This window comes from Ovis canadensis, chromosome 3, assembly GCF_042477335.2.
Source record: "Ovis canadensis isolate MfBH-ARS-UI-01 breed Bighorn chromosome 3, ARS-UI_OviCan_v2, whole genome shotgun sequence".
Lineage (NCBI taxonomy): Eukaryota > Metazoa > Chordata > Mammalia > Artiodactyla > Bovidae > Ovis > Ovis canadensis.
The window spans coordinates 227,425,006-227,451,052 of NC_091247.1; the positions used below are offsets into that span (position 1 = coordinate 227,425,006).

A 26,047-nucleotide genomic window follows, 5' to 3' on the forward strand; every position below is an offset into this window, starting at 1 on the left:
GGCTTCGGGGCCGTTGGTTTCGGGGCGGAACCTTCGCGCGGCGGGGGCGGGCGCGCGGGGGAAGGCTTTGCGGCCGTGCTGTGGCCGGCCTCCGTTGGAGTGGCGCCTGAGGGCGGTGCGGCGTTGAATTCTCCAGCTCCGCCTCCCATTCCGACTTCGGCTCCGGCTCTGGCGCGCGCGCTGTCGCCCTCCCCGCAGACCGCCTTCGGCCAGGCGACCCCAGCGCAAGGCCGCCCGGAGCTCCCTGAGACTTGGACCCGCTGAGCCGGAGGAGGCGCCGTGGGGTGAGCTGACTGGCGGGGGGCGGCCCGGGGCTGCCGAGTGGAGAGAGGCCCCCTCAAGATCTCGAGACCCTCAGGACCCGTCCCTGCCCCTCCAGACCCCCCGGCCACTCTCGGGATCCACGGCCGCCTGAAGGACCCCGACGGACCTCGGTGCCCAAGACGCACCCCCAACCCTTCTCGGGAACCCCAGCCCCGAAGACCCCCCGGGATCCGCCCCGGCCCCTCCAGACACCCCTGGCCCCCGAGACCCTGTGGGGGTCGCCGGCCACCTCTTGCCCTACACTTTTCAGAGTCCTCGCCCGAAACCCTTCAGGACTCTACCCAACCCAGACTCCGAGACCCCCTGAGGCCCTGCCGCCGCTTCAGGGTCCCGGGACCCCCGAGGATCCTCAGTTCCAGAAACCTCCCCAGATTCCTTCAGGACCCCAGCGACTGTCCCTCACTTTCCCTTCCCCAGGCCTCTTCAGAAACCCCCTGGGCCGTGAAGCCCCCCCCCCCCCCATGCCGTCTCTCCTTAGCCACCCACCCCGTATCCCTAGACTGCCGTCCCCACCCTCCAGCACCTGCCCTTGAGGTTCAGTCCCTTTTGGCTTCCTGTCCACGCAGGTCTGGAGGCTGGGCTTCTCAAACTTGCTGTCTGTGGACCCATCGGGCATCTGTGAAAGAGTTCCTGGGTGTTTGTAAATTCTTAGTATACAAGAAGTAGAGGTGTATAATGAGTCATCTGATGGCCCTTTGTGGCCGGGCAGAGGCTGTAGCACTTGTGTTGACCGTTGCACTGAGGCCAAAGCAGGACAGTCTTTAACTTTTAATGCCCTTTGCTGAGGCTCATATGGCCCCACAGAAGCACCTAGAGAACAGATGTGTTGTGGAGGGAGGCAGAGCTAAGTAGATGAGGGGCTTGGGGTGGATCAAGATGAAGGTTGTGGTGGTGGTGGTGGTTTAGTTGCTAAATCATATCTGACTCTTGGCAGCCCCCTGGACTGGCCCGCCAGGCTCCTCTGTCCGAAGGATTTCCCAGGCAAGAATACCTGGGTTCGTTGCATTTCCTTCTCCAGGGGATTTTCCACACCCAGGGGTTGAGCCTGAGTCTAGTGCTTGGCAGGTGGGTTCCTTGCCACTCTGCCCCCAGGGAAGCCTCTGACTGGAGGAATAAGACCTTAATGAACAAGGTCCTCAAGCAATTAGAATCTGAAGTGAGAAGAATCCCACTTTGTTCCTTGAGGCCCCATGCCCTTGGCCCTTTCCTGAATTACTGCTTTCACTGTCCCCCTGAGTGCGTTGTAGACCAGCTCAGAGCTGAAGAAAAGTGGGCGTTGATCAGTGCAAGAGGAGTGAGGGAGGTGTTTGGAGTAGGGAAGACTGGAATGGAGGAAATTGGGAAGCTTACAGTGTGATGGCGAGGGGCAGGAAAGAGGTGGGCCAAGGGGGTCAGGACCAAAGCAGGTGGATCTGGGGGCTTCCCCGGTGGGTCAGTGGTAAATCTGCCTGCAAGACAGGAGACCCGGCTTTAGTCCTTTGGTCAGGAGGATCCCCTGGAGAAGGGAATGGCAACCTACTCCAGTGTTCTTGCCTGCAGAATTCCTTGGACAGAGGAGCCTGGCGGGCTACAGTCCATGGGGTCACAAAGAGTCACACGTGATTGAGGCAACTCAGTACAGCAGAGAGGATTTGGTGCTGGAAAGGAGTGGGAGGCCCATTGAGGGGTTTGAGGAGCAGAGTGAAAATAGATTTTGTGGTTTTGAACAGTCGCTGCGTCTGGTGCGGGAGAATTGGTTGGAGGGAGCAAGACCACAGGAAAGGTGGGAGGTGACCTGGACCAGGGTGTTGCCAGCGAGGACCTCAGGCATGGCTGGCTTCGTCAAGTCTAGACCCAAAGACCAGTCCTGCTCTTCCTGTTTCAGCCCACAGTTTTCTGCCTGGGGACTGGCGTTGGGAACTTGCTAGTCTTTTTAGGGGAGGTTTGGTCCTCTGCCTCTAGGTCACCTAGGACTTCATCAGGGTGACTGTGTGTGTGTCAGGGTGAGTCCAGCCTCCACGCAAGAGATGGACATGGGGCACAGTGGGTGGGCGGGTGGGGAGGAGAGGCTGGGTCTCAGGAGTGGAACCAGATCGTGGATTTGGCTTATTAGCTGGGCGTGGGGGCCCTGAGAGTTCAGGTGTGCTGTCAGAAATGTCACTTTGGAGACTGGGACCAGAGGGGCTGAAACCGGAAGCAGGGTGGCTGTCAGAAGTCTAGAGAAGTCGAGCGGACCACAAGGCGTGGCAGAGGGTGTGGGTTAGAGAGCGATATGAAAGAGAAAGGCACACGACTTTTGTGGAGGTCTGGGCTTGCGTGAGGGGCAGGGAGACTCCCAGTATGATAGCAGAAGTCTCTGCGATGATGGCGATGTTCTGTGTTGGTGCCCTCCAGTAAACTTGACCGTGGGGTTGCGTGGAGTTAAGGAACTTACAATGAGACTAGTGTCACCGAGGAACTGAATTTAACTGTTATTTAATTTTAATTGAATAAACCCAGGAAGAATACCCACTGCCTGCATGGGTGTAGGGGAATCATACTGTCGTAGGCTTTGCTAGTTTAAATGTTAGCTTTTGTCATGTTCCAGCAACCCTGAGATACAAGGTAAAGGAAATGCGCAGCTCAGAGAAGCTGAGTAACTGACCCCTATTTGAAGTCGTTCAGCCGGTACACTCGGTTGTCAGGACTGAACTCTGGGCTGGATCCTACTTCCTCCTGCAAAGAGCCTCCAGGTCTCTTTCCTGGGAGAGTGAAGTCCTCTGCAGAGGTGGCTTTGTTTCCTGGCTGAGCCCTCCTTATCTGTCTCTGCTAAAGTTAACACAGACAATTGTGTGATAAGCCAGAGGCAGGGACCCAACAAAGCTCTTGTGAGCTGGTTGTTTTGCCCAAGGCTGCTTCTTGCTGCCTCTGAATCTTCCTGTTGGTGGCTGTTTCCTTCAGCATTCCTGGAAAATGAATGGAGCAAGGAAATAGGTGAACCTGCAGACCAGGCACGCTTTGTGGTTTGATATTTGTAAAGTGGAAGTATTTGTTGTTCATTCGTGTCCAACTCCTTGCAGCCCGCTAGGCTGCTCTATCCATGGGGTTCTCCAGGCAAGAACACTGGAGTGGGTGGCCATCTCCTTCTCCGGGGGATCTTCCTGACCCAGAGATCCAACTAGGATATCCTGCATTGCAGGCAGATTTCTTTACCATCTGAGCCACCAGGAAAGCCCTGATATTTGTGAAGGTTTGGTAGTAAAAAGATCTACAGATTAGTGCCTTATGTGAACTTTGGGGGTCACAGTGGACCAGGTGGTGCCTGGGATAGTGGCAGGATTATGGGGCTTGGGGCAGGAGTGAATATAGCTTGTCCCCTGACTTCCTGGGGGACCTTTACCAAGACACTGTCTCTCAGTCTCAATTTTCACATTTGTAAAGTAGGGTATTTGACATTCCAGAACCTTTAAGACTCCTCCAGCTCTGCAGTTCTATAATTTTAGATTTCACTGGAGGTTTACTTTCTATTAATAGAAGATCTTTTATTCCTCTTGGGATGGATAAATGCTGGTGGTTCAGCATGCCTTTAGCCTCTGTAGTGGTACATTTTTACCATTATTGGCTTATTATTGAGTAACATGTCTCTTTGAGTTGTACAGCATGTCACATCCGATGGACAGACTGTTACGAACACTTCAGCTGTTGGCAGTGTTCCTAGTAAAAGGTCAGGTGTATTTGTTTGCCATCTGAGCCGCACTGATGTTTGGAGAAAACTGGGACGAGTAATGTATCACGGTGATTGGTCTCTTGAAAGGGTTTTACGTCAGCCTTGGCCAGGTGAGAGGTAATGCGAGCCACGTCACAGGGCCGTGGGGAGCTCTGAATGAGATCGCGCTTGTAAGTGCTTAGTGTTTGCCCTTGGATCTATCGGCCGTAGAAGGTGTCAGTAATTCGCGCTGCTGTTTGAACTAAACGGTGACCTGTACGTTTTTCGTTAGTGGTGGGTTTTGTTGTTTTCTCGGTTTGAGCAGATGAGCCCAGGCTACTCTGGAGTTGCTTTCAAGAAGCAAACGAACACGTTTCGATCACTACAGAATAAGAATTTTTTTCTACAGTTTATGTTGACTGAATAAAAAGCGTTTGGTTAAGTAGCATGTTTTCAAATTGAGGTTTTGTATTTCCTGAAACGGGGGGGGGGGGGGGGGAGGGGAACAGCTCATCCTGGAGACCTCTGACTAGTAATGGCTAGGTCCAGTGGTCAGGTTTCACCAGAGTCCAGATTAGATGAGTATGTCGTTATGGAGAAGCAGTGCTAAAGTGAAAGCCTGCGGATGCTGAGGGAGAGAGCTGGCTGCCCGCATGGTGACGGTGGTAGATAAACGTCTTCAGGTCACGTGCCTTTCAGGTCCTTGGCTCGCTTAAAATCTTCAGGAGCATCCAGTCAGTGATGGGGATGACGGCATTCCCTTTTGACAGATTTGGAAACTGAGGTTCAGAGAGTGGTGGTGCTTCTGGTCTCCGGATCCCGTTTTCTCCACCGTGGCCCTGGGCATTGTGGTTTCAGGGCAGGCCTCTCCTTTGCAGTTCTGGAAGCTTGGTTTTTGTCCTTTTGCAGCTCGTTTTCAGCTCAGGTGAACCTAATTAGGCCAGCCAAACTCGTCACAAATAACCTCTGTCAGGCAGATTCCAGATAATTCATTAGTGCTTGAAAACTTCCTCCTGTTGCCCAGTGATTTCTGCTTCTGTGGCCCCCTCCCAGGTCAGCTGGGGGAACCAGATTGCTGCGAAAAAGGCAGTCTGTGGGAGTCAGGTTAGACTGAAGGGCCTGAGGATGCTAACGGCCAGGTGAGGCAGGTGCTCTGCCAGCAGCTGACGGGAAGGGCTTGCTTTGTGGCCGGAGGCCTGCGGACCCACCTGGGTGTAGTCACCGGGTTTGGCCTCCTGTAAGGACATTCCAGTCTTTAGGAACCACACAGGGATAACACTCAGGTGTCACTTCCAGGCCTGCTGTCCCCTGAGGTCAGCAGGCGTAGAAGTCACTCCTCAGTGTGGACGCCTTGGGTAACAGGAGCAAGCGGGGATGTTGAGGGTAAGAGCTTGCTGTGTTGCCTCTTCAGGCCTTCATCAGAGTCAAGTTGTTAGTAGTCAAAGGGGCGTGACTTTTTCCCACAAATTCTGGGGGCATCTTATTCCATCACCCTTTGGATTGGGAACATGAATTCAAAGCCAACATGTAGAGATTTTCATGAATATTTGTGATGTTCCGTCCCTTCCTGTGTAAGAGGAATGTATTCTGAGCACGTTTACCACATGCCCACTTATCTCTCTGCTCCTTTATACTGCTCAAGAGCCATGTGATAATTCATTTATAGAAAAAAATTGACTTTTGCTAAGGATATTTTTCATGATCCCACAGATTTGAAACTTCTGTTTCATGGTTTGTACTTGAGCGAAGGTGTAATTTGTCATAGAAAGTGATTTTAAGTTTTTTATTATGCTGCTTGTAATAAAGGGCTTCCCTGGGGGCTCAGTGGTAAACAATCTGCGTGCCAGTGCAGGAGACACAGTTCTGTCCCTGGGTCGGGAAGATCCCCTGGAGAATGGAATGGCAGCCCACCCCACTATTCTAGCCCGGAGAATCCCATGGATAGAGGAGCCTGGTGGGCTGCAGTCCATGGGGTCGCAGAGTCGGACACGACTGAGCGACTACAACAACAACTTGTAATAAAATACTGTCCTTGACAAGCATTTTCTCCCTCACCCTCAAAACTGTGACTCGTTCACTCACTGATTCATGCTTTTTCTTCATTTCTCTCTTTATCGTGATACTCTCGTCTTCTGCCCGTCCCTCTCCTCTTTCTGGTGATGTATGGAGTGTCTCAGGGGTCAGCACCTGGGCCAGGCTCAGCTGGACTCTGGCTGGCCCAGCTGGTGTTGCTTACTGGTAGCTGTCCTGGAGGCTAGACCCGGTTGAAAGAGGCTGAGTTCCACTCCAGGAGAGCAGGCTCCAGCGTCAATGTGTTTATCACATACCTGCTTGCTTGTTTGCCGACATCCCGTTGGCCAAAGAAGTCATATGACCATCCCGGCGTCAGTGCGAGGGGCTGACTGTCCCGGGGCCAGGGGGCCGGGGGCACAGGGAGGGGAGGGCTTCACTCGGCACGTGGAGTTAGGGGGCTGGGAAGCCGGGCTGCTTTGCTGGCTCCGAGGAGCTAGTTTGGTGTGTGTGGTTTGCTGTGTTCTGTGTTAGATTCCGATGAACGTTTATTTAGGGTGGAGCATAGACATTCAGCGAGTAAGGTGGTCTCTGACTACTCTGCAGTTCATTCATAAAATGCTCATAATGTCAAATTTAAGCAGAAAATATCCTATTCAAACTTCTATTCATGACTTTGGATAAAAAGGACAGGAACTGCTTATACAGATCTGTGTTGGGGCCGGATTTGGCTCTCAGAAAACGCTGTTAGGTCCTTGTAAGAAGGAATGGGTTGCTATGATGACTGGGCATTGGGCCTGCAAACTGTGGTGACGACATGATCACCAGGGAAACCGAAAGATGCGGCTCCTGAAAGGTCTCTGGAGGCTTTGGAGGCTTTTGTTACCATCGTAGTCTGGGAGCTGATGGGCTTAGAGAATGATGCTGGGGTTGGGGGAGGAGTGCCAGAGGCTCGCCGTCCTGTGGAGACTTCTAGGATCCGGGTATTCAGTGCTGCAGAGATCTCCTGCTTGGCCCTGGGTTTAAAAACAAGGGGAGATTGGGGTACTTGCTAAAGTCACTGTGGGGTTTGGCTCTGGTAATCATGCTGCTGAAAGAACAGGAAATGAGGTAATGTCTTTAAACACGTAGTGTTACAATGAACTGTAAATGTCTAAATATGGGCAGCTATGCAGTCCATCACTGCAGAGTTACTGTGTTGAGACTTAATGTGATCGGGTACTTCCTGTGTTGGCGGGTGTGATCCTTAAAGGTAGCTGGCAGCGTTTGAGTCTGGAGGCTCATCTGCCTGGACGTGCTGGGGAGCTGGCTCCAGGCCTGCATCACCTCCTCCTCCAGGAGGAGGGCGAGGTCTGAGCGCCTAAGCCAGCAGCCGGCCGCCCAGGAGCACCCGCCCTCGCCTGTTACCGAAGCACTCAGTGCCCGCAGCGATGGTTTGTTCTCTAGGGAAACTTGGAAATCACTTCATTTTGGAGTTAAGTCCAGCCCACAAAAGTGTGATTGGTTCGCACTCTTCTGCAGAAGTGCACCTGTAGCATTTAGGGTTTCAGTTTGCATATAAAGGAGCACCAAGAGCAGCTGAACAGTAATCGAAAGAACAGGAGATAGGTTTCTAGAGTTCTCCACAGTGGTGACAGTTTAGGGCATGTGACTTCTGCAGTCACTGGGCCCCCAGTGACTGTTCAGACAATATTCTAAACTGTCATGTAGAGCAGGGTGAGATAAAAGACTCCATCCCAGGTGCCAGTGAGCATCTCGGATTGACTCCTCTCGTAGGATGGAGCGGGAAGGACCCTGAGCTCCCTCCTGAGGGGGGAAGTTGGAAAGCCTTTGTGGTGCTCGAGCTCTCTGACTCGGGTTTGAGTCCTGAGCACTTTTTCTCTGAGAGGTTCCCGAGCTTGCAGAACTTGCTCTGTTAGCAAGGCTTCCTGTTGTGTAGCTGTTAACACTGAGGGCTGGTGAAGAGCTAGGCCAGTCACTGAAATCGCCAGGCTGGGGCCCAGGTCGCTTATACTTAGGATTATCAGGCGCAGTGGGAAACCTCAGTATTTCCCCTTTCCTCAGAAAATATCCAGCAGCGAAAACAAAAACGGACCAAGCTGACCTTTGACGACTCGGGAGGAGTTAGGGCCCAGCAGCGCCCAGGCACGGGGGTGGGCACCAGGGGGCAGCACTGAGCTCGCCCGCAGGCCCGCCCCAGCATCTGGGGAAGGCCCCTGGCGCCTCTACCCGGGGTGGGGGATGCCCACAGGGCCCTGCACAGGTCTGGGTCCATTTCAGGGGATATTCTTAGGATCCTCTTTAAAGTCTAACGATGCTCCTAGATTGATTAAGCCTTGTTTCCTTGAAAATCATTTTTAGTGACCCAGTTCTGAATGAGGGGGGAGGAAAAAAGATCACGCATGTGGAAGGGTGGTTTTCAGGTAGTGCTAGTTGGGCTGTGCCCAGCAGGCACTTAGGCATTCTGTTGACCACTTTTCTGGAGAGCATTTTGGCAGCATGTGCTGAGATATTTTACAGGGTTCATACGCTGCAACTCAGCAATTCTGCTTGTCAGAAATCTGTCCTAAATAAATCATTTCAAAGTAGATAAAAGCTTTGTGTGCAGAGGTGGTTGTCATAGAGCTCCAGCGATGTCCTGCCTTGGCGGGGAGGGGCAGGGTGGGTAAAGAGCCTGATGGCCTTGAAGTCGGATAGAGGTTGGCGCATGTTGCTGTAACACTTGTATTTAAGAACAGTTTTTTTTTTCTTCTTTTTTTCCCCTTTAGTTTTTTCTCTTTATGTATAGTTTTGAGTAACATTAGGAAATGCTTTTCTTAAAATGCATGAAAAAGTAAGATATGACCTATGGTCTCGAACGATGTAAACATTTTAAAGTGAAAAATCTGGAGGGAACTATACAAATGCTTGCATGTAGGTAGTAGGATTATGGGTGTTTTAATCTTTATTTTTCTGTATATTTCCTTATTTACAGTAAATATTAGGTATAGAATTGGTGGAGGCAGTATGATTCTGGAAAGGTGTTAGAATACGGAGATTGTTTGGCAATAGAGACCTAGCTGGTTGGAGAGTCCTGTTTTATGTAAGTTAAGAGTTGACCTTGGACTCGGACTGTTCCTTTGGACTGGGTTTCAGTGTGGCCAGGCGTGTCCCCAGAAGTGGTCCTGGAGCAGAGTGGTGCAGGGACAGCGCAAAGCCCGGCCCTGGGCCGTCGCGCCGCCCCCTTCCCCGCACTCCCTGTCCTGTCTTCTCCCTCCAGAGTCGGGCTTCAGGGCGCCTGGCCTGATAAGTCACACAGTTAGGAGTGGGGGCTTAGGGGCCGTTTTGGATTGTGTTTTTGTATGTGACAGTTTTCAGTAATTCTGATTTAGAGAGAGCTCTGGGGCCCTTGATTTTAATTCCAGCCTCATCTCTCTTCCAGAGTACTGATGAAAGGACTTTCATCTGGGAAGTAGAAGTTGCCTCTGAATCCCTTTAGGACTCACAGATGGATTCAGTGGAAAAGACAACAAATAGAAGTGAACAAAAATCAAGGTAAATGACGTCGACTGCACCTTCACACGGGTGTACAGCCTCCGCCGCAAATCTCATGTGTTAGTACCTGCGGGGCCCAGTAATACTGGGTCAGGAGATGGTCTCAGGGGCCTTTGCCTCAATGTAAGAAACATCCCAGGAGACAGTTCTCTCTCTGCCCAAGGAAGCCACTGTCACCTGGCCTCCACACCAAGCCGCAGGGGATCAGAGTGTCACCTCTAAGGCAGGAGGTGTCGTGCTTTGCAGGAAAGAAATCTCTGACGATAAATGGGCAGGTGGTGCCTCCATGAAGTAACACAGGAGGAAGTGCTTGCTGGGGAGTGGGTCGTGGAGGACCTGCATTTTGCCAGGGATTTTCTTTCCTGTCCCTATAATCAGGGATCATTTATCGTCATAGTTTGTATTTACAAGCTCTTAGCAGTTTTAAAGAAATTTAAATTGCTGAGCTTCTTTGTTTACATACACACGTCAGTCTTATCAACACCGTGGAGGACTCGAGATGGACAAGACAGTACTGTCCCCACGTCCCTTACGGAATGTGGACTGAGCCAGTGAGATGGATGCGCAGAAAGGGAAATGGATATGAAGAGCAGTGCGCAGGCCCGTGTGGTCAGTGTGGGGGCGCGAGGCGTGTGTCCAGCATGGGCTGTGTTGGACCCGCCGCCGCACGGATGCTCGTGGGCTGCAGCGTCGCCCTCGCGGTGGCCATGCTTCCGTGCTGGCTTTCATTCTTCCCCTCTCTTCTTTTTAAGCAGAAAGTTTTTAAAAAGCCTCATCCGGAAACAGCCCCAGGAGCTGCTCCTGGTCATTGGGACAGGCGTCAGCGCGGCGGTGGCCCCAGGGATCCCTGCCCTGTGCTCCTGGAGGAGCTGCATCGAGGCCGTCATCGAAGCCGCTGAGCAGCTGGAGGTGCTGCACCCCGGGGACGTGGCCGAGTTCCGCAGAAAGGTGACCAAGGACGGGGACCTGCTGGTGGTCGCCCATGACCTCATCCGGAAGATGTCCCCGGTAAGTGCTTTCCAGGTCAGTGCTTCCGGACCCCCTGGGGCAGCTTGGCTCGGGGTCAGGCTGGTGAACCAGGAATCCAGGGCTTAAATGTCTCTATGAGTTGGGCTCACGAGCCAGAAGTCCTTCAGTTCATCAGAATCAGTTCAGTTCAGTTCAGTTCAGTCGCTCAGAGAGTCATGTCCGACTCTTTGTGACCCCATGAATCGCAGCATGCCAGGCCTTCCTGTCCATCACCAACTCCTGGAGTTCACTCAGACTCACGTCCACCGAGTCAGTGATGCCATCCAGCCATCTCATCCTCTGTTGTCCCCTTCTCCTCCTGCCTTCAATCCCTCCCAGCATCAGAGTCTTTTCCAATGAGTCCACTCTTCACATGAGGTGGCCAAAGTACTGGAGCTTCAGCTTTAGCATCAGTCCTTACAAAGAACACCCAGGGTTGATCTCCTTCAGAATGGGCTGGTTGGATCTCCTTGCAGTCCAAGGGAGTCTCAAGAGTCTTCTCCAACACCACACTTCAAAAGCATCAATTCTTCGGCGCTCAGCCTTCTTCACAGTCCAACTCTAGCATCCATACATGACCACAGGATAAACCGTAGCCTTGACTAGACGGACCTATGTTGGCAAAGTAATGTCTCTGCTTTTCAACATGCTGTCTAGGTTGGTCATAACTTTTCTTCCAAGGAGTAAGCGTCTTTTAATTTCATGGCTGCAGTCACCATCTGCAGTGATTTTGGAGCCCCCCCAAATAAATTCTGACACTGTTTCTACTGTTTCCCCATCTATTTCCCATGAAGTGATGGGACCAGATGCCATGATCTTTGTTTTCTGAATGTTGAGCTTTAAGCCAACTTTTTCACTCTCCTCTTTCACTTTCCTCAAGAGGCTTTTTAGCTCCTCTTCACTTTCTGCCATAAGGGTGGTGTCATCTGCATATCTGAGGTTATTGATATTTCTCCCAGCAATCTTGATTCCAGCTTGTGCTTCTTCCAGCCCAGCGTTTCTCATGATGTACTCTGCATGTAAGTTAAATAAGCAGGGTGACAATATACAGCCTTGACGTACTCCTTTTCCTATTTGGAACCAGTCTGTTGTTCCATGTCCAGTTCTAACTGTTGCTTCCTGACCTGAATATAGATTTCTCAAGAGGCAGGTTAAGTGGTCTGCTATTCCCTTCTCTTTCAGAATTTTCCACAGTTTATTGTGATCCACACAGTCAAAGGCTTTGACATAGTCAATAAAGCAGAAATCGATGTTTTTCTGGAAATCTCTTACTTTTTCCATGATCCAGTGGATGTTGGCAATTTGATCTCTGGTTCCTCTGCATTTTCTAAAACCAGCTCAAACAGCTGGAAGTTCACAGTTCATGTATTACTGAAGCCTGGCTCGGAGAATTTTGAGCATTACTTTACTAGCATGTGAGATGAGTGCAATTGTGTGGTAGTTTGAGCATTCTTTGGCATTGCCTTTCTTTGGAATTGGAATGAAAACTGACCTTTTCCAGTCCTGTGGCCACTGCTGAGTTTTCCAAATTTGCTGGCATATTGAGTGCAGCACTTTCATAGCATCATCTCTCAGGATTTGAAACAGCTCCACTGGAATTCCATCACCTCCACTAGCTTTCTAAGGCCCACTTGACTTCACATTCCAAGATGTCTGTCTCTAGGTGAGTGATCACACCATCCTGATTATCCGGGTCATGAAGATCTTTTTTGTACAGTTCTTCTGTGTATTCCTGTCACCTCTTCTTAATATCTTCTGCTTCTGTTAGGTCCATACCATTTCTGTCCTTTATTGAGCCCATCTTTGCATAGAATGTTCCCATGGTATCTCTAATTTTCTTGAAGAGACCTCTGGTCTTTCCCATTCTGTTGTTTTCCTCTATTTCTTTGCACTGATCGCTGAAGAAGGCTTTCATATCTCTTCTTGCTATTCTTTGGAACTCTGCATTCAGATGCTTATATCTTTCCTTTTCTCCTTTGCTTTTCGCTTCTCTTCTTTCCGCAGCTATGTGTAAGGCCTCCTCAGACAGCCATTTTACTTTTTTGCATTTCTTTTCCATGGGGATGGTCTTGATCCCTGTCTCCTGTACAATGTCAGGAACCTCATTCCAGAGTTCGTCAGGCACTCTATCAGATCTAGGCCCTTAAATCTATTTCTCACTTCCACTGTATAATCATAAGGGATTTGATTTAGGTCATATCTGAATGGTCTAGCGGTTTTCCCCATTTTCTTCAATTTGAGTCTGAATTTGGTAATAAGGAGTTCATGATCTGAGCCACAGTCAGCTCTTAGTCTCGTTTTTGTTGGCTGTATAGAGTTTCTCCATCTTTGGCTGCAGAGACTATAATCAGTCTGATTTCGGTGTTGACCATCTGGTGATGTCCACGTGTAGAGTCTTCTCTTGTGTTGTTGGAAGAGGGTGTTTGCTATGACCAGTGCATTTTCTTGGCAAAACTCTGGTCTTTGCCCTGCTACATTCCATATTCCAAGGCCAAATTTGCCTGTTACTCCAGGTGTTTCTTGACTTCCTACTTCTGAATACCAGTCCCCTATAATGAAAAGGATATCTTTTTTGGGTGTTAGTTCTAAAAGGTCTTGTAGGTCTTCATAGAACTCTTCAACTTCAGCTTCTTCAGAGTTACTGGTTGGGGCATAGACTTGGATAACTGTGATATTGAATGATTTGCCTTGGAAACGAACAGAGATCCTTCTGTCATTTTTGAGATTGCATTGAAGTATTGCATTTTGGACTCTTTTGTTGACCATGATGGCTGCTCCATTTCTTCTAAGGGATTCCTGCCCGCAGTAGTAGATATAATGGTCATCTGAGTAAAGTCACCCATTCCAGTCCATTTTAGTTCATCAGAATAGCGACCCTTCAAATGGGGGTCCCAGGCACCGTGTGGGCTCCAAAGACAGTCCATGTCAGATAGAGCCTGGCGAGGGAGCTCGTCCCAGGGAGGTCAGCGGGCTGCTCTGGGGACTGGCCCAGTGACCTCATCCTGGTGCAGCGCAGGGCATGGCCGCCAGCTCTGCTTGGGCCTGAGCAGGCCAGCCGCGCCTCCTCACACAACAGGTGCGTCTCCAGAGTGTCAGGGAGAGGACAGAGCGTCTTTGCCTCCTCGGGAAAGGACCCAGCAAGGAAGGAGGTTGGCGTAGGGGCACGCGCTCTCTGAGTGGTGCCCGGAGCCAGTCGGGCTGGTGCAGAAGCGGGGGAGTGCCCACAGGGCGCAGCCGGGGCATCCCCGACCAGGCTGCCCGCGGAGTGGAGGAGATGGCCGGGGCCTGGTGTCCGAGGTGCATTTCTTCCGTATCTGAAGAAGTGTAGCCGTCGTCTCCTTTGGGGCGGAGAGATGTAGGAGTATTCAGAGGAGAAAATGAAGCTGGTACCCAGAGAAAGTGCAGCTTGACCCCGACGGCATTATGTTCTCACATGAAAACCTGGGGGCGCACAGGCTGCCCTGCCGCCTGCCCGCGCAGCCTCCACCTCGTGCCCAAGGCCGGCTGCCCGACTCCTGCCTATGTGACGTGAGCGTTCCCGCGAGGGGCGAGGGGAGGAGGGCCGAGCGTCCTTCCTTGCGGGGTCTGGCGTGCCACAGACCAGTCACATTGTTGCGGCATCAGCCAGAATTTGCCCTGTGGCCCGAGGTGGCTTTACCAGAGTCTGGGAGGCGCTTCAGCTGGGTGATGGTGCCAGGTGTGGTGCAGTGTTAAACCTGGGGCAGCTCCCATCATGGGCGGGGTGGCTACTGCTGGTTGGAGTAAACCAGCTTCTGCGTCCAGTTACGTATTGTCTAGGGCTGCGGTCATGCTTGCAGACAGCCGAGTACTGGCCGCAGAGCCCGGAGTAGCCTGCCGTCCTGAGGCCCCTCGGCAGGGAGAGGGGCAGGGCTGGGGGCTGCGGCCGGGCTTGGGGCCTTGGGCGAGGGCGTCCCCTCATGGAGGGGCAGCTCTGATGCAAGGTTAATCAAGGAGATGAGTGTTTGGGGCTTTATCCTTTCTACTCCTTTGTGTGTTTTTGAGCACTTCCATAGAGTTAAAGTAAGGCCAGTCAGAGAGGTGGTGTTCTCCCGTGTTCAGCTAGTTGGGAGCAGGGACGTGGAGTGAGTGGGGAGTCGGTTTTCCCAGGGGTGGAGTTCTGCGTGGGGATTCCAGCGGAGCTGGGAAGTTGCAGGCGTTTTCAGGAGTAATTCCAGGTCGTGACAGCCCATGGTGGGGTAGGCCGGTGGGGGAGTGAGAGATGGGGTCAGTGGTGGCGGGTCCTGGTGGGGCGAAGCCTCCCGGGAGCCACGGTGCTGAGTCGGGCAGATGGAGGACTTCTGGAAAGAGGCTGGCTGTTGGTCCTGCTGTGGTTTGGCGTGTGGAGTTCCCCGGAGGAGGTGATGGAGGCGTGCAGACACTGGGCGTGAACCCACGTGCGCTGTGGCATGCGCAGCTGAGAGGCACGGCAGTGAGCAGGCTCCGCCAGGTCTTCCCGGGTCAGGAGTGAGGTGCCAGGGACGTGGAAGCCGGTTCTCAGGGGAGAAGGAGGGGAACACTCACACAAGAGCGTGGAGGTGTGGGGCTCCCTGAGGGCCGGCCCGTGGAAACGGGGGCGGGGATCGGAGCGTCTGGCAGCAGGAGCCCAAGCCCGAGCCGGGGGATGGGCACAGCCTGGAGGGCAGTGGGTCTTGCAGGCGCTCGTGCGTGCCTGCCACAGGCTTAGGGCCAGGCTGGCTGGGGTGCCCCGGGGTCACATGGGCCTCCTCACCCAGCACCCCAAACTGTTCTTCAGGGGTCCGCCGCCTCCCTGTAGGCCCTGCCCAGCGGCCCTGCCGAGCAGCTCTGCTCACGGCCCCCCAGCCTGCCCGCTGCATCCTGGGCCCGTCCCGCTCCTGACCCTGGGGGCTCTGCAGCACTGGCCGCGTGACACACTGTCCCTCACTGGACGCCCGCTGCCAGCCTGGGGCCCCTGTGGCTCCCGAGGAGGGAGAGCCCAGGCCTCCCTGAGGTCTGCGGGGCCCGCAGGGTGTCGTTCCGGGTCACCTGTCTGACCCCACCTGTGCCAGGCGCCCTCGCGTGGGCTCGTCCCTGCTGGGCGTGCCCTCTCCAGAGCCACCTCTTCCTCGGCTCTGGGCTCAAAGTCCTGTATCAGTGGCCCTCCCTGTGCCCTTTGACCCGGACACCCTCTCGCCCACAGGGCTCAGCCTCTTCTCTCTGCTCTTTGTCGGCGCTGATTGCTGCTGACATTCCACCAGCATCTTGGCACAGTCTCCCTGCCCCAGGGTTTCAATGACCTCTGTGAGGTCAGCAGTTTCCTTTCTTCTGTAAAAAAGACTGCTGTCTCTCTTGTTGTTCAGTCGCTCAGTCGTGTCCGACTCTCTGCGACCCCATGGACAGCAGCACACCAGGCCTCCCTGTCCATCACCAACTCCCGGAGCTTGCTCAAACTCACGTCCATCGAGTCGGTGATGCCATCCAACCATCTCATCCTCTGTCGTCCCCTTCTCCTCCCGCCCTCAATCTGTAAAGCATCTTTACAGTGAGTCAGCTCTTCGCATCAGGTGGCCAGAGTATTGGAGTTTCAGCTTCAGCATTAGTCCTTCCAATGAATATTCAAGGTTGATCTCCTTTAGGATGGACTTGTTGGATCTCCTTGCAGTCCAAGGGACTCTCAGGAGGCTTCTCCAGCTCCACAGTTTGAAGGCATCAGGCGTCTCTCTGGCACTTAGACTATCCCCTCGTGCCTGGGGCTCAGTGGTGGTGGAGACACAGCGTCTTGTAACCCCGGGCCTCCTCTCTGCAGCGCACGGGCGACGCCAAGCCCAGCTTCTTCCAGGACTGCCTGATGGAGGTCTTCGACGACCTGGAGCAGCACATCCAGAACCCGCCAGTGCTGCAGTCCATCCTGAGCCTGATGGAGCGGGGCACGCTGGTCCTCACCACCAACTACGACAACCTGCTGGAGCTCTTCGGGCAGCAGCAGGGCAAGCCCATGGTGTCGCTGGACCTGAAGGACAAGACCAAGGTGCGGGGCGGGCGCCCGTGGCGGGCCTGCAAGGGAGCCCCGTGCCGCGATGGCGAGGCGCACCGAGTCTGTGTGTGCAGCGTTTCCTTGACTGTCGCCCTGGGAGCGTCTCCCTGTCACAAAGCCGTCTTCAGAAGTGTGGTTTTACATGGAATTTCATACGAGACGAGGTTATCATTATTGTGAGCATATTGCCACAATTATAAATAATGCTACAATGGGAATTCTTACCCTTTTTATAAGTTCTTAGAAAAATGTTAGGGTCAAAGGGTATGATTGTTTTAAAGACAGATGATATAAATTACCTGAGTATTCTCCAGAAAGGTTCCCTGCTTACGCAGCACAGCTGTGAGAGGGTAATCCATCTTCCTGATCTTGCCAGCCTGTGGCGTTGCTAAAAACCCAACTCCATGCATTTCTCCCATTGGATACGGGCACCCATTTTATGCTTTTATTTCTGTTATTACTGAGGTTGACCATGGTTTCATCGTATCAGCTGTGTTTCCGGTGTGCGTGTGTGCCTTTGGGTTTACACCATCCCTGCCTGCTCCTCCCTCACCGTGGGGGTCGTGGGGTCGGTCCCAGCCCCACTCCTCACACAGGGACTCCAAGGGCCACCGAGCTGACGCCTCGTGCTGGGGCTCCAGTTCGCGCGCTCCCCCGAATCGTTAGCGACCCACTCCACGTCTGAGCCACGCGCTCCCGTCCATGGTGCTGCTTACTGTGGTACCTGAGCCTCTAGAAATCAGCTGCAAAGGGCAGGGAGCCTTCTCTGGCTTCTCTGCCCGCGAGTGTCGGTTGGTCTGCAGGGGTCGTCAGTCCAGCGCACTGGGAAGGTCCTCGGTGTGAAGATAAAAGGGATGCACACGACATGCAGCTTCTCTAGGACCTTCCTTGTGTGTCTTGATATGAAGTCAGGAGAAAGCTCCTTGATGACTTATTTTTTCTGTATGTATATATATTTCAGGGCATAAAATCAACGTATGCCTAACAGTAATTAAAATATAACGTGATTTAGAACAGAAAGTCTCCATAATCTCCCTAAAGTCATCAGTTTTTGGCCGTTTGTTATTATATAAAATGTTAAAGATATTTTCTGTGTAACCGTCTTGGTCTCTAAATGGAGAAGTTCTTTCTAATATGGCAGGACGAGGAAAACGAGCCCTACCAGCTGAATTTCTCCTAGGCTTAAAGAGATGATAACACATCAGAGCCTCTGTCTCACTTACACGTCAAGGTGGGCTTGAGAACCCACAAGCGTCTCCAGGCGCCCCCCCTCTCAGCCTGCGTTTCCTGTGTGTCTGCGCTTCGCCAGGTCCTGCAGTGGGCGCGGGGGAGCGTCAGGTATGGAGTGCTGCACATCCACGGCCTGTACACCGACCCCTGCGGCGTGGTGCTGGACCCTTCCGGGTACAGAGACGTCACTCAAGACCCAGAGGTCATGGTACGCCTCCCTGACTTGGCCCTGGTTGTGCCCCTGGGGCTGTGTGGGGGCTGCTAGCCATGGGTGGACTGAGCAGGGTCCAGGCCTCCCGCCCCTTGGGCACCTTGAACAGAGGCTCCATGAAGAGGCAAGCCTCTTGCCCAGGGACACGGCTCCGTTTCCTGAGGGCAACTCACAGGCCCCGCCACGGTTGGAACGCTCTTCTCCTGCCGTCCCTCCCTGCTTCTCTTCTCTGTCCATCCACGCACCTCCTTTCCTTTCTCTACTTAGCCGTCTCTTTCAAAACCTTGAATTTCATTCTCTGCAAGGCTTTTTTGATGTCGTAGACAAAAGAGGGTGTGGCGAAACTGCCTCTTGGCTTTCTGTGAACTCACTTTTTATGCACTTAGAAGCCAAGGGGGTCCTCACTGACTTGCTCTGGAGCTCATGGTCTGCCTGTTGCTCCCCAGGCATGGGGCGGTGACGAGTGTCGGGCTGGGCTCCCGCCGCCTTGGCATGGCCATGGGCGGGCAGGGGCAGTCCTGTCCGACACTGAGCCTCTCTGGGTGTCTGGGTCAGCGATGCAGCGCTGTGCTCCTGCCCGATCCTCTGTGCCCACCCTCAGGTAACCATCACCACCCCCCCCCCCCGCCCCCGAGCTCCCCTGCCCTCCCTCCGCAAACCAGGCCCTCCCCTCGGAGTTCACATCCTCCATTTATTGAGACAGGTCAGTTCCAGGGATTAGGTGTGTGCACATAACTGAACTGAAAAAAAATTCTATGTCCTTACCGTATGTTTTGAACATTCTAAACTGCGTGTGATTCTGGAGGATTTGAACTGAGAGGCTGCGCTGGCTGCAGGGGCGGGGTGGGCAGCACAGCGCTGACGGGGGGCCTGGCCGACAGCCTGGCTCCCAGGACGAGGCCCCCTCCCTTCCCTCTGCCTTCCTCACTCTGCCCCCCTGCGGCTCTCGGGAGAGGCCCTCCGGGGAGCAGCGACGATTCAGCGTGGCACGCGGGTAGCTTGGCGCTGGGAGGGCCCGCTCCCGGTGGGCGAGCCCAGTCTCGCTGGTGCTTCCGCAGGAGGTTCTCCAGAGCCTGTACCGCACCAAGTCCTTCCTGTTCATGGGCTGCGGGGAGACGCTGCGTGACCAGATCTTCCAGGCCCTCTTCCTGTACTCGGTGCCCAACAAGGTGGAGCTGGAGCACTACATGCTGGTGCTCAAGGAGAGCGAGGACCATTTCTTCAAGCAGCAGGCGGACATGCTGCTGCACGGCATCAAGGTCGTGTCCTACGGGGACTGCTTCGACTACTTCCCAGGGTACGTGCAGGACCTCGCCGCTCAGATCTGCAAACAGCGAAGTCCAGGTATGGCTTGTGTGGGTGGCTTGTTTGCTTTTTCACTTTTCAATGTATGAAACCAATAGGATTCTTCCATTTTTTGCCCCTTTTTATAGATATAAATTACATGCCATAAAATAAATAAAATTGAGAATTTTACACACCATTAGATTCACCAGTCTTCTGTCTTTAAAAAAAATGTTTCTGTGTACTAAAAATAGAAGATTGGGGTTATTGGCATGGTAGTAATAGTCTGTAAATTGAGTTTTTTAGTTAAAGTGTGTGTATAGTTGTACATGTCTATTCCTGATTCAGATGACATGCCCTGCTTCAGATTACCTTAACCAAGAAAGACAGCTGCCCCGCCAGCTCCGTCAGCTGTGCTCCTGACAACCTGCAGCTGTCTCACACCTTTATCCTGTCACACTGCATGTTAAATAGTTACAACCGCTGCAGCACAGAACAGTTCCACGAAGACTTTCCTTTTTCAAATAACATCTTTTCCCTGTTCTGCTGAAGGCAGCAGCCCTTTTAAGTAATTCTCGGCCCTCCTCTGGGGAGCTGATCATCTACCAGGAGTTGCCACGATACGTGAGCGCTTGTTCAGCTGGTCATCTTGCCATCAGAGCAGCTCGTGGCTTGGGGTCTGCATCATAAAACATGGATGACGGCAGACCTGGAGAGGTCTGTGTGGGCTCGCGTGTCCTTGTAATAGGAGACCAGACATAGTCACCCACAGGTGGTGGAAGTGGGTTAACCACAGAGCTGCCTGGGCATGACCAGCTATGAACTTGAAGTCTAGACAATGCGAAGATCACGCGAACGCGATGCACGGATAATCTGGCAGCTTAGTTTCTTCCCACTAGGCCTTTTTGAAATTGATAGTAATTAGCAAAACGGGCCAATTTAAGTTGAATTTCCATTAATGAAAGTGTCATTAGAGTGGCCGTTTTTTACTAAGCGAAGGAGCAGGGAGCTGACACTTGCCGTGTTGCACATTGCTATGAGTTTTATGTCCTTGACCTTATTTCGCTTTTAGTCACGGTGCCCACTGCTGCTGGGCTTGCCTGGTGACTCCATGGTAAGGAATCGGCCTGCCTGCCAGTGCAGGAGATGTGGGCTTGATCCCTGGGTTGGGAAGGTCTCCTGGAGAAGAAAATGGCAGCCCACTCCAGTGTTCTTGCCCGGGAAATCCCATGGACAGAGGGATCTTGCGGGGTATAGTCGCTTGGGTTGCAGAGTCAGACGGGACTGAGCAACTAGACAACTAATCCACTGCTACTAAGTAGATGACTTTAGAGCTGCTGAGATGTACTCAGAGAGGCGACTCAGATGCCCAGGTGTTCTGAAGCTGGATTGGGGGTCCTGGACTGACAGCAGAGTTGGACGTGCCCTCGGGGCACCCCACACAGGCCCACCTGCTGACGTGGGGGTGGCGGGGGTGGCAGCGGCTCCTGCCTCCCCCACCCCTCACCTCCAAGGACCTCACCTGCGGCTCCCTCCCGCGTGAATCTTTCTTGGCAGGGGATTCCTGTCCCCATTCAGGCCCCTTTCCCAGACCCTAGCAGCTGAGCGGCTCTGACAGGCTGCCGGGGGCTAAAGGTCGTCTGGACTTAGAATCTGTGGCTATGTCTTTGAGCACGTGTGTGGGTACAGCCTCGAGGTGTTTCTGCTGTTGGGAGCGGGGGGTGGACTGGTGGCAGCAGGGAGGGGCAGTTGTGACAGTGCCTGGCTGGCACGGGGGCGTCGCACGCCACGGGTTCAGCCCTCACATCGGCCCCGGGCTGGAGAGGAGGGTCAGGAGTGAGCCCCAGCTGCCCCGTGTGGCGAGCGCACCTCAGGCTGGGCAGGATCCCCCGTGCCAGAGCCAGCCTTGCCCGGCTCCACCGCTGGCTCCACCGTGGCCTGAGGAGGGCGAGCTGTCAAGCGGCTTCTGCTGACTGTTTTCCTTTCTTCTCCAGATGCCGATCGAGTGGACAGCACCACGTTGTTGGGTAAAGCAGATCTTGATTTTCCCCAGCCTGGTTTTTCTTTATACATTTCACGGTCTTCCTGTGCTCACTTGCAGAATGATCAGAGAAGTGTTTCTCACATTAAATACTTAGCCCGTGTTGTGTCAGGACAGCCCCCTCAGAGAGGACGGATAGCAGCACCTTCATGAGGGTCCCTGCCACCATGAAGGGGCTAAAAAGACAGCCCTTCAACTGCGGGCTCAGCTCTGTCAGACGGGCCACCTGCTGGCGCCAGGAGTAATGTCCTGTCCTAGAGCCCAGAGGAACTGGAAGAGTCTATTTGTATCATACCATTTGGTCCAAGATGTATTAATAGTTAATTTTTGACTCATCCTCTTCAGACATTTTAATTGCAAAGGTTCTAAGTGTTCATGTAAATTTTTCTATTTATTTACTACTTGTTTGAAATGTGAATACACTTCTTACAGGGCTCACTCTGCCCGTTTATGAACTGACAAGCTGTGACTGAACTTGGTGCGCCCCAGCGTCTACCCCAAGTGGATTTTGTGCCAGGCTGCCCCACCTTGCTCAGTCAGTTGGGTTAGAAGGGGCTTCTCTCCAGTCAGTGGAGCAGGGGCCTTGCAGCCCTGGGCTCCTTCCCCGTCTCAGCAGGGCCACAGATGGAAACTGGTTAGTGCTGGATGGCTTTGGTTTAGGAATTATTAAACAGTTACACTCAGCTTTCCATTTCTAACTTATTTGTACTGAAAGGACCCATTTGTTTTAGGTGCTTTCTTTTGATTCCCAGAACCATCTATCTGTTTTGAAAAAAGCACTAGCTTGATAGACATCTGTATCTAACCACAGGGATCAGTTGGTCAGCGCTTCAGTAAAATCAGATTTACAAACTGGTCTTTGGAGGGTGAATTCTAGAATAGATGTGGTTTTTAAATAAAAATCTTCAATTGAAGTATAGTTGTGATACAGTATTATATGTTACAGGTGTACAATATAGTGAATTCACATTTTTTAAGTTATACTCCATTTCTAGTTGTAAAATACTGGCTATATCGTGTCGCACATACATCCCTAGAGCTTACTTCACATTACACCTCACAGTTTGTGCCCCTTAATCCTCTGCTCCTGTATTGTCCTTCCCTCCCCACTCCCCACTAGTAACCAGTTTTTCACTTTGTATCTGTGAGTCTGACTTTTTGTTGTATTACCAGTTATATCTTTAAAATGCCGTGACACTCTACAGTACTTGTCTGACTTCCTTAGCATAATGCCCTCGAAGTCCATGTTGCTGCGAACAGCAGCTTTCCTTTTTATGGCTGAGGAGTGGTCCACTTTATGTAGCCGTGTGCACACACACACCATACTCTTTATCTTCATCTGTTGACATTCACTTGCCTTTGTGTTGTGGCAGCTGAACTGCTGCTGTGAACACTGGGGTGCGTGCATCTTTCCTAATTAAGTTTGGGGAGGTTGTCTTTGGATATATACCCAGGGGGGAGATTGCTGGATCAAATGATAACCCTATTTTTAGTTTTTTGAGAAAGCTTGATAGTTTTCCTCAGTGGCTGCACTAGATTAATTCCCACCAACTGTGTATGAGGTTCCCGTTTCTCTACATCCTTGCCAGTATTTGTTATTCATGTTCTTTTCGATGGTAGCCATTCTTAGATAAGCTTTTTAATAAAAGTTTTCATCTTTCAGGGAATGCATGCCAGGACTGTGCAAAGAGGAAGTTAGAAGAAAATGGAATTGAAGTTTCAAAGAAACTCAGACAGTCAGACACAGGTACATGGTCTCCTTTCCAGGGCCACTGCAGCTCGGCCTTGCTTGAAGGTGTGGGCAGTCACTGTGCTGTGTCCCTTGGCTCTGGGGGGGAAGGAGCGATGTGCACGTTGTTTCAGCTGCCCAGAGACCCGCTTTAAACATCTTGTTTAAGTTAGTGTGTCTCTGAAGAAAAACCCAAGAGAAGTACACAAAGGGTACCGTCGCCCTAGTGAGTCTTCACAAACGGAATGAATACACCCACATCGTCACCTTCTGCTCAAATGGGACATTGTCCAGAGCCTGCCCACCCCACTCTCCTCCCTTTTTTAGTCGTCCCCTCACCACTCAGGGGCGGCCCCTATCCTGATTTATGTCACCTTGGTGTCCAGCCCTCCAGGACAGTCTTTCCCTGCAGACTCTCTCCTGCTGCTGTCTCCCCGTGTCTGGGGCTCCTCGGTCACCTGCTGGTGTGCACAAGGGTGGCCTGGGTGACTGTTCCTGTCAGTTGGAAGCTGCTGCTGCACGTGCACAGCTGTCCCCCCGCCGGGCCGACCTCCGAGCGGTGGTGTGTGTGCCTGTTGGGCAGCAGAGCACACTGCCTGGTGGGCTTTGCTCAAGAGCGCTGGGCAAGCCAGCGGGTGGGCTCCTTGGGGATGCCGCGCCCACACCAGCAGCCTCCTTGCCAGACGGCTCTGTCCCAGTCGAGAACGCTGCCTAGTCTTCCTTATGGAAAGCTTTGTCCCGCTGCGTGTGGGTGAGACCCAGGTTCATCCTCTCCAAGCTGCAGGCAGCACCGTCGTGCACACATGCTGACCTGCCAGTCCACAGGCTCCCGCCGGATGTGTGTTGAAATTGCCCCTCCTCCAGCCCACTAAGAAGGGGAGTGGCCTTCCTAGTCCCAGGTTGAAATTTCCAGAGCTTTGCAAATCTAATGTCATAACTGACTTTGTCCCCTGATGGTATTTATAAGTCAGAAAGCCATTTTTAGACAGTAGCCACTGTTTCCATTATGGAGGTATTTTCAAAGTCTTTAGCATATAAGACTGTAAACAGTTTCTGAAATAGAAATCCCATTGCAAATATTTTTTTAAGATCAACTTTAATGTGATTTTCCTTTCTTTTTGTTGAAACAGATGACGCTGGAGGGTCTTGAAATCTTTAAAACCAATAAAAGCTGCAACTTGAAAACCAGCCTTCTGTAACCACAGTGCCATCCCCAACAAGGACGAATGTTAGAGAACTCCACACAGGCTCTCTCGATCCTAAACCATCACATACCCCGAGAGCTGTGCGGGTATGTGCCCTCGGAAGCTGGGTGAGGGAGTCCGCCGTGTTGAACTGCTCGCGAGGTGACGCGCACACAGCAGGTATCCTGTGTGAGGACTGACAAGACAGCTACCTCAGGGACCGAGGCGGTGGGCAGGGACATACCTGGTATTTCCCAGCTCCCATGTGACACGCCTCTGTCAGGCAGTCCTTTTCCTCTAATAAAAGGGGGAGAGTAAAGACTGTCCAGGCAACAGTAGTTGCCAAAGAGAAAATAAGACACTAGACACTTAAATTTTATAATTTTTGTGCGGAAACATGTTACTGTAGGAAAAAATTGATGTTTGTTACATTGTTAACTACTGAAGAATGGATGGATACTGGAGGCACTGAGTCAACTAGTGAGGGTGGTGTCTAAAGAACGCCTAGATCTGTGGGGCTTCTTTGGAGTTCTGTAATCTTAGTCTGTTTTTTTAAAGAAGGGCAAATCTACTTACTACTAAGAAGTGAAGTCTCCAAGAGGCAGAAGGCCTTTTCAAAAGCACAGGGCAGTGTCCAGGTGCGTCATGTTACAGATACTGACGAATCGTAAGTCGAGCACAAGACCAAGTTTTAAACTTTTAAATACCAACCTCTCCTAGCCTTTATTCTATGGGGTAAGGTCCCTTTTTGTTCTTCTCTCTTTAAAATTCTCTCCCCACGGCCCATATTCAAGGATTTGCACAGTGAAGACTTGACAAAGACTTGTCAGAACACTATAAACGTCAGGGCTCATGAGGGGCAGACAGTGTGCTATCTTGTAGGCTGTGTGCTTGTGCCCACCGAGTTGCTCTATGACCCTGGCACCGGCTCTGCGTGGCTTCTGTCTCGAGGCTCCCATGTTACAGCTCCCCACAGGTTTAGAGAAAGGGAAGAACAGCAAACAGGAACTTGGGATGTGTAGGGAGTGTGAGAAGCCAGAGAGCTCCTTAAGACCTTCTTTTTCCTTCCTTTTTGAAGCATGGAAAACAAATCTTTTATGTTGCTCTGGTCAGAAATAAAATTTTATCTTCAACTCTGTTTGCTTGTCTTTTCTTTAGTTATGACACAATGTGGTATCATGTATTCAATGAGAATTTTTACCTTGAATTGTCACTCAACTGTGAAATTGAGTACTTGGAATATTTAAATATTTTTGAAAAGCAAACATCTTGAGTTGGCTTTTAAAAAATTGATACATTTATAAAATGCAACCAGGGCAACATATATGAAAGTTGGTCAGACACAGGGTACAGCAATATTGGGCTTCCTGGGTGGCTCAATGGTAAAGAATCCACCTGCCTATGCAGGAGCCACAGGAGCTGTGGGTTCTATCCCTGGGTTGGGGAGACCTCCTGGAGAAGGAAATGGCTACCCACTCCAGTGTTCTTGCCTGGAAAATCCCATGGACAGAGGAGTCTGGTGGGCTAGTCCATGGGGTCAAGAAGAGTTGGACATGACAGCCATTGAGCGCGCAGCAATGTTAAAGCATAGAAATGACATGAAACAGGGTATAAAACTGGAGAAGGGAGAGCCAGCTCAGGATAAGCTTTGAGCACCACACTGAGAATCAGGCCGCCTTGTTATAATGAATCAATGGATCTATAGTCAGTTCTGCTGTGATTCTTACTTTAAAATGAAAATTTATCCCTGCATGATTGATATATTAAAAGCAATCTAAGCATAACTTGGGCTTCCCTGGTGGCTCAGTGGTAAAA

At 51.9% G+C, this 26,047-nt stretch overlaps 1 protein-coding gene across 9 annotated transcripts; it reads left to right on the forward strand.

Annotated features, from left to right (window-relative positions):
• On the forward strand, window positions 1-25,365 carry FAM118A (family with sequence similarity 118 member A). Of its 9 annotated transcripts, none has more exons than XM_069581766.1 (10): window positions 72-284; window positions 9,420-9,532; window positions 10,288-10,540; window positions 16,326-16,547; window positions 17,863-17,991; window positions 18,441-18,595; window positions 19,053-19,338; window positions 21,273-21,305; window positions 22,983-23,066; window positions 24,179-25,365. In XM_069581766.1, the coding sequence occupies exons 2-9, from the start codon at window positions 9,486-9,488 to the stop codon at window positions 23,016-23,018; spliced, it is 1,161 nt and encodes a 386-aa protein (XP_069437867.1). In that variant the 5' UTR covers window positions 72-284; window positions 9,420-9,485; the 3' UTR covers window positions 23,019-23,066; window positions 24,179-25,365. The 9 variants fall into 9 exon arrangements, with proteins under 9 accessions (XP_069437869.1, XP_069437874.1, XP_069437867.1 ...); XM_069581765.1 differs by having other exon boundaries at window positions 87-284; window positions 10,285-10,540; XM_069581768.1 differs by lacking the exon at window positions 18,441-18,595 and having other exon boundaries at window positions 1-284.
• Window positions 25,366-26,047: the final 682 nt, after the last annotated feature.